Source organism: Asparagus officinalis, chromosome 8 (assembly GCF_001876935.1).
Source record: "Asparagus officinalis chromosome 8, Aspof.V1, whole genome shotgun sequence".
In the NCBI taxonomy this organism is placed as follows: Eukaryota; Viridiplantae; Streptophyta; class Magnoliopsida; order Asparagales; family Asparagaceae; genus Asparagus; species Asparagus officinalis.
The window spans coordinates 51,564,217-51,572,774 of record NC_033801.1 but is presented as its reverse complement, the minus strand read 5'-3'; the positions used below and the strand labels follow the sequence as shown (position 1 = coordinate 51,572,774).

The 8,558-nt window shown below is 37.5% G+C and overlaps 1 protein-coding gene across 1 annotated transcript; it reads left to right on the top strand.

Annotated features, from left to right (window-relative positions):
* LOC109822853 (ABC transporter G family member 11-like) lies at positions 5,529 to 6,262 on the top strand. Its single transcript, XM_020389114.1, has 3 exons — positions 5,529 to 5,646; positions 5,729 to 5,857; positions 5,955 to 6,262. The coding sequence occupies exons 1-3, from the start codon at positions 5,530 to 5,532 to the stop codon at positions 6,135 to 6,137; spliced, it is 429 nt and encodes a 142-aa protein (XP_020244703.1). The 5' UTR covers position 5,529; the 3' UTR covers positions 6,138 to 6,262.

Genomic DNA, 8,558 nt, shown 5'->3' with positions numbered 1-8,558 from the left:
GGCCTCCAAGCTTGATACAGCCTTGGTTGTTTCCCAACTATATCCTTCTTCTGCATCTTTTGTGCTTTTTGCATAAGAATTCGCGCGTGTGCAAGCAACGCATGGTGTTTCAGGATCCGTTCTTCGAGCGTTGAACACGTCCTTTTGAAGCGGACCCATTCATTTATCATTGGCTTGGAGAAAAGGCCATTTGTGGGCTGTTGAGGGGGTTGGCACCTTCTGGACTTCAGATTCATTTCGTAATGAATCTCGTCAACTAGCTTCAAAGCCTTAGCAAGTTGATGTGCGCGGCGTTGGCGCTGCCTTTGGCGAGCTCTTTTCGATAAAGTAGGCGCGCCTTCAGTACTTAACTCCCTAATTGAGGAGGAGTTCAGATCTGCAGATCCGGCCTTGTTGGAGGCTGGAGGAGTGTTGTAAGGTATAGCTACCACGGCAACGGGGGCGTTGATCCTCCTACGCTTGCGAGAGGCAGAAGATATGGAGGAGGAGGAGGAGGACCGATAATCCTCGAATTTCAGTTGGTCGAACTCGTATTCGACCACTTCTTCAACCAGGATGCAGATCCGAGGTTGCGACACGACAGCTTCGGTAGCGAAGCTGTTATCTCCTACTGTGATCGCCAGTTTGTTTTCGTCGAAAATTGTTTTCTTCATTGTATAACTCATTACAACTTTGGTCGTTACAACGAGTTTAAAAAGATCGGTCTTTTTATAAGACCTTTACACAATGAAAATAAAACTTACAACTCTCATTCAAAACTAATGCAGGGAGATCATTTATCGGTCTTCTGCTTGTGCAGGATCTTTGCCTGTACCGGGGTTTATCCATGGACCGCATTAGATCTGGATCCGGTTGATAGAAAATTGGGTAGAGCTTCGCTTTCACCGAGTGAGTGTTTGATTTGAAGCGCTGAAATCGACCAAGCGAAATCAGGGCTCTTCTTGAGATTAAGACCAAGCCTAATCTCGAGGAACAGACGGGCGGGGTTCAGATCCTTCGAATAGCTCCTTCTTTATGCCGAAGTTCGCTGGGATCTGATCTGCCTTCACTAAAATTCATCCTCCTTGACTCCTCAATCCAACAGAACCTCTGCGTTTTGATAATAAATCGCCCCCCGTGAAATGAGCCCCTAGGCCTATATTTATAGGCTTCGGTTGGGAGGTTTTCAGATAAGAATGAATGATTCCTCCTTACATTCAGTTAATAACTGATTAACAACATTTGGGGATGATATCAGATCAGTTTGGATGCTCAAAAATGAACAAATCCTAAGAAAACCGTCAAAAACCGAACAGGGGTCGAAACACGCGCGGGGGCGAATTTGACCCGCAGGGGGTGTGGGTTGATTTCAACCGACCCGTGGGTGCGCGGGTCGTTTGAATCCGACCCCCCCGACGGGTCAGTTCCGTCTGATTCCGCACTTGCGTGGGAAGTCTAGCTTTTTTGCTTTATTTTCTGACTTTTCGGGAGTTGTATTTTCCGCCGCTTTACGTAATTGATCATTTTGTTGACTTGTACGCTTCGTTGCGAGACTGTCCATCGAACGCGCGTTGGTTGACGTGCACTTGTTTTATTGATGCACACGACCTGATTGACGCGCATGTGTTGACTGACGCGCGCGAACTGATTAACGAGCGCGTGTTGACCGATGTGCATGAACTGATTAACGAGCGCGTGTTGACCGACGCGCACGAACTGATTGACACGCGCATGTTGACCGACGTGCACGAACTGATTAACGCGTATGTGTTGACTGACGCACGTGAGCTGATTGACGCATGCGTGTTGATCGACGCACGTGAGCTGATTAACGAGCGCGTGTTGACCGACATGTGCGAGCTGATTGATACGCGCGTGTTGACCGACGTGTGCGGGCTGATTGATACGCACGGGTCACTTGGTTCGTCGTTTCGCTTCATGCGCTTGTCGACGACAGATAATCCTCTTAGACTCGGATAACGACGTTCGTTATCTTCTTTGCATCTCGAGCTGTGTACGGACACCTATAGGTATTTTTAGACACCTACAAGAACGAGTGCCCAAAGTTGAAGGACAAAGCCGGGAAGAACAAGGGAAAAGCTGTACAGGCTTCAAAGGTGAATGTTGCTAAAGCTGTTAGCAACCATTCAGATTCATATTCTTCAGGCTATTCATGCCCTGCACTACCGTCAGTTTGCTATGCCGACTTTACGGAGTGGATGTTCAATTTGAAAGGTACATTTCATATTTATCCTAGGAGGGATTGGTTCTTCAGCTTTGAAGAGTTGGAAAGAGAGGATGTCGTACTTATGGGTAATAATCACGTATGTCTTATTTGTAAAATTGGTACAGTCCGGATCAGGATGCATGACAGGGTGACTAGGGAGTTGAAAGAAGTGAGTTTCGTGCCACAGTTGACGAAGCACATCATTTCTCTTGGTACTTTAGAGGTAGCAGGTTATTGGGTGATATTAGAGGATGCTACTGTGAAGGTCATGAAGGGTTCTATAATGGTGATGCGAGATGTCAGGGAAAATAACCTATACTACTTGAAGGACAAGACAGTTACAGGAGATCTGGTAGCTTCTATCACTAAAGAGGAGGACACTACCAGTTTATGGTACATACTGAATGTGCCCTATAGGGGGTGAATAGGGTTATTGCTAATCTTATTAGATATTAATGCTGATTAAAACATATTAATAAATTATTCTTGCAAGATAGATATACAATGTGATATATATAAGGATAAGCAAAAACAAATGTGATAGGGTAATATAAACAATGAGTAATGGCGAATAAAATAGACTAAGCAATAGACACAAATGATAACGTCAATGCAAACTCTAACACACAAAGATGATCACGAAGTTCGGACCTTCCGTCCTACGTCTTCGCTCCCCACTCCCGAGAAGAAATCCAGTATCACAATTTGGTTTTCTACGCTCACCTGAATAACATTTACACCTAACAATTCGGTTTTCTAGTTCACCGAAAACATTATAACTACACACTTGTAATCTCACTATACACCTTCTAAGTGTTGGTCTCTAGCCCGTGTCTCCCTCAAGTGTTCGGATTTACAACCTCTACCTAGGCTTTACTATCGACGCCATTCCTCTTGGGACGACCCCGTCTCTTACCACACACTCCTCTCGGTGTACAAGTGTGATACAACATGTAACTCACAATAAAGCTCAAATACAAGAATTTGTTCTCTAATAATGAATGAGAATACAATGAAGCTCACTCTCACTAAAACACAATCCCACAACCCAATATATGATATATGAAATACTAAAAGCTCAAATAGGATGTGTGTGATAAAATGAGTATAATTAAAATCTAACTCAATTAGCAAACTAGCAATAATAAGAATATGAAAATTAATAATAAAATTGCTAGAAAAAATAGTTAGAAAAACTTATCAATAAACACAAAGAGGTCGAAGAAGATTGAGGATGAATTCCACAATTAAAAATGCAAGCCTCCTCTTTGTAAACTCAAACATAGAAATTTAAAAAACTTTAAAACACTTTTAAACTCCTCTTTAAAACCCTCTTCAAAAAACTTAATTCTGATGAGAACAATAGGGGTTTATATAGGAAGAAAAACCAAGGCACAAAATCCAAACAAATCTAGCAAAAAGATAAAAAAACAGAAGGTTGGAAAAACTAACCGTTGGGCCATCAGTCGACTGACGAGTTTCATTAGTCAACTGATGAGCTAACCGTTGTAGGCATTTTCCAGCTCATTAGTTGACTAACGACCTTTATCAGTCGACTGATGGATCATCAGTCGACTAGTCAGTCGACCAAAATAAAATAGAAATTTTTGACTATTCCAGGTGTTTTCTTCAGTGGACTGAACACATTCATCAGTCGACTGATAACATGATATCAGCCTGTTTTGAATAGTAAAAACCAACTTTCAAGAGCCTTAAAAAATAGTAAATAAATTCTAAAAAATATAAAACTTTAGAAAAAGTTTATAAACATGAATATGAACATGTTGGAAAATGAATTTTTAAATTGCTCTTATCATTTGTGAAAACTCAGAAATATTCAAAAGTGCTAAAATACATGTTTTTCAAATATGTTGTTTTTGCCATTTTAGCTCAAATCAAGTTCTGAAAACTTGTGTAATCATTTTATGGACAAGGAAAAAAGATGTTTAACATGGTTTGTATAGTTCAAAACATATTTGAATGTATTTTGCATAAAAACACCTATTTTCATGAAAATTCACAAATGTAATGTGTGTGTATATTTGAGCTTATAGAATTAATACACATTATATAAACCTTAAACTAATTTACCCAAGCTTGATAGATCTTCATTGTAGCTTGTCTTGGTAAACATAGAAGAAGCTTGAACTTGGATCTTGACTAGTATGCATAGGTTTCATTCCACTATTCTGCCAATCATCCATTTGATGTGATCGTGAAGGCTCAATCCATCCAACCTCCAACATATTGTTTGTCTAGAATACCTAATATGTGATCGTGAAGGCTCAATCCATCCAACCTCCAACATATTGTTTGTCTAGAATACCTAATAAGAAAATATAAACACTAGACAAATACCTCCAACATATTGTTTGTCTAGAATACCTAATAAGAAAATATAAACACTAGACAAATAATATTAGAAGATGTAGGCTCATAATATGAGACCTAACACATACGTTTAGGACACACTGGTGATAAGTCCCTACAGACATTGACGAAACATGGGCTATTGAAAGGTATGAAAACCTGCAAGATGAAGTTGTGTGAACATTGTGTACTTAGGAAGAAGACTAGAGTGAAGTTTGGCACCGCTATTTATAACACCCAATGTATATTGGATTATATTCACACAGATGTTTGGGGCCCTTCCAAGTTGTGCATCCTTTGAGGGAGAATTTGTGAGCTTTGTTTGAGGGTTTTTGGTGAGATTGTAAAACCTATTTATATTCTCTTTATCTCAAATAGTAAAAATTCCCCCCTCCTTGCCCCGTGGATGTAGGCAACTTATCAAAACCATGTAAAATTTGTTGTCTTGCTGTGGTGATTGTGTTTTACTTATTGGTTGTGATCTATCTCGCTCTTGCTCTGCACTCTTTGGGTTTCGAGTTCCACTGTGCATAACAATATCATCATCCAAATAGTCAAATATCAATATTATATAGAGAAATACCTGATCGTAGATTGTTAAATACTTCCTTTTAAACTATATTTTTAGTTAGTACTTTAAATTTAGGATCAGCATTTTCAATAACCACATTTAATCTTACAGCAGATGTAACTTGAGATATAGCGACATAACGTTATGCTAAAAGGTAACCTTATCCGTGTGCACATATATCTGTAGAAAACATGGGAAATGGGGATGAAGGTGCAAAAATAACATCTGAGATCATTTATATAATGTATCTGTCTCACTTAGGCACTCTGAAGGACTTTAATCCAAAAATATCCATGAAAAGAATAATCGAGCAGTTTCTCTCTTACATGTCCTATCTGATATCTTTGCACATATGCACAATTTTCTGAGTTACTAGAATAAAATGAATCAAATTTCATTCCTCTTTTTTCAGTTCTTCGCATCGAATGGTTTCCCATGTCCGGCCCTGACGCACTCTTCTGATCATTACCTCAAGACAATTAACAAGGATTTTGACAAGGTTTGTAACATTTTTTTCTTTCAATTTTGATAAATCTATTGGACTTGTCTGAATCTCATGTCCATTTTATTATTTTCTCAAGGATATGGAAGAAGGCATTGATGCTAAAACGATAACTACTGCTGAAGCAATTAAAACCCTTGTGAAGTCTTATAGAGCTTCAGTTAATTCACAGGTCGTGATGCAGCAGATAGCGGAGATACATGAAATGGTAATTCGTACATTTTAGTTACATTATAAGCTATAACCATCAGGATTACTTCTTCTAGAATTTAAAAATAAATTTTCGTATCGTGATTTTTTTGTAGGGAGGTATGGTGAAAAAAGGAAATCAAGCTAGCCCCTTAATCCAATCCATTGTCCTCACAAGAACATCATTTGTTAATATGTATAGAGACCTTGGTTACTATTGGCTGCGCTTAGCAATTTACATAGTACTCTGTCTTTGTGTTGGAACAATTTACCATGACATTGGTCATAGCTATAGATAAATTCAGGTTTGTATAATAAATCTTTATGAACGGTTAAATTGAATAACTCTGTAATATCGCAAGACAAACTTTTATGTAATAATGTTTGCATCTGCTTCGCTTTCTAGCATATCATCCCAGGGCAAGCAAGCTGCAATATCATAGGTCCTAACCCACTTGTTTTGAATAACATGATCGCTTCCTGCAGAGGTTCTTGTAATGTTGTATAGGTGAGAATGGCAATGGATAATGAAGATTCAAGCCATTCTTTTGGAGAGAAGACAATCGGGTATGTGAATCTTCTATATTTCCTGTACCGGTGGTCTTTCTTTATTTTCCATCTTGTTATTATTTTTCCTGCTATGTACATTTATACAAGCAAATCTGTATGCTTTTGAAGACCGTCGGGTATCTTTTTTTTTTATTTGCCAAACTACCCCAATGGTTGAAACCGTTGGGGCAAATATTTGCCCCAACGGTTCCAACTGTTGGGGCAAATATTTTTCTTTTTTTTAAAAAAAAGAAAAATATTTGCCCCAACGGTTAGAACCGTTGGGGCAAACTTGGCAACCGTTGGGGCTAACCCAGCCCCAACGCAGTTTGTCCCAACGGTCTTTTTTTTAGCCCCAACGGTTCTAACCGTTGGGGTCATGATTTGCCCCCAACAGTTTCAACCGTTGGGGCAGCCCTGCTTTGTACTAGTGATACAACTGACTATGAGTAAGCACTAGAGATGGTAAAAACAACCCTGCATGCTTCAGACTTTGTGCTTGACTTTTGTTGATTCTCATAGAAAATCGAGCAGCAATTAAAAATTGCCTCTGATTCATTATGAAGGACAAAATACTATCAGATGGTGTCATAACAATCCTAGGTATAAAATGTCTTGACACCACATTTTCCCCCCTAATTATTTTAGCTTATATAACCCATTTTAACAATTGTTTGATGTGTTTCTACATATATTATCAGAGATTTTAGGTATGTTGAATACTCTCCCGGTAATTTATCAACCATCATAGAATTATATTGCATCAAATGTTTCATTTCTAGGGCTGAGGATTGCTCTTTCCTAAAAGTACTCCACTTTCTTGAAATTTTCTATCAAGTTAGGGTATGTAAATTTAATAATAGAAATAATTGCATTTGGCACGGGATCTATCAGAAACTGTTCCGACATTTGTATCCATTCGATTTCTTCTTCATCATCGCATATAATTTTTTTTGGAGTATCACCATTACCTATATTTATAAATAAAAAGATATCAACTCTACTTAGAAATTTAACCATTAACTATTTTTAGAAGTAAATGAAAGATATTGGTGTTATGAAATAATGTGGATGTCCATTTAGTTTCCCAAGAAATTGATATTCCCCTAGTACATTAATCTTCTTCCTAGAATAACACAATGCATGTTCTTGAAAGACTAAGTTCATGAATGAGTAATTAATATGATTCATGTATCATCATCTTATTTTGTATATAAATAGAGGTATTTCTACCTCACTTTGTGCATAGCAATAAAGAACAAATGAAATAAAATTTCTCTCTACTTCTCATCTACATTTTCTTCTCTACTTGATTAGTTTTATAACACGTTATCAGCACGAGACTCTACCATTAAAACAATCTTCTTCAAGTCTTTTAGATTCATCGTTGGGCACGTGTTGATATTTTGGATAAACTTTCGAGGTAAAATTTCTCTTTCCAATATTTATTTTTCACTATGACTAACCTTACAAAATAAGAATTTATGCTGCTTGATATTTCTAGAAAGAACTACTTATCTTGGATGTTAGATGTTGAAATACATCTTACTACAAAAGGTCTTGAAATTACTATTGTGGAAGAAAATAAGACAACAAATCAAAACCGTGCCAAAGCTATGATTTTCCTTCGCCATCATTTGGATGAAGTATTAAAAACTGAATATCTAATTGTAAAAGATCCACTTACTACGTGGAATAATTTGAAGGATAGATTTGACCACCTGAAGTTGGTCGTGCTTCCAAAAGCCCGGTGTGACTGGATTTACTTAAGGATATAAGATTTTAAATCAATCAGTGAGTATAATTCTACAATGTATAAAATTACCTCTCAATTACAATTGTATGGAGAAAATATCACTGATGACGATATGTTTAAAAAAAACATTATCCACCTTTCATGCCTCGAATATGCTCCTGCACCAGCAATATCGAGAGAGAGGATTTAAGAAATACTCTGAATTGATTTCATGCCTCCTTTTGGCTAAACAAATATCGAGAGAGAGGATTTAAGAAATACTCTGAATTGATTTCATGCCTCCTTTTGGCTAAACAAAATAATAAATTATTATTAAAAAATTAAGAAATACTCTGAATTGATTTCATGCCTCCTTTTGGCTAAACAAAATAATAAATTATTATTAAAAAATCATGAATCTTGATCTACTGGTTCT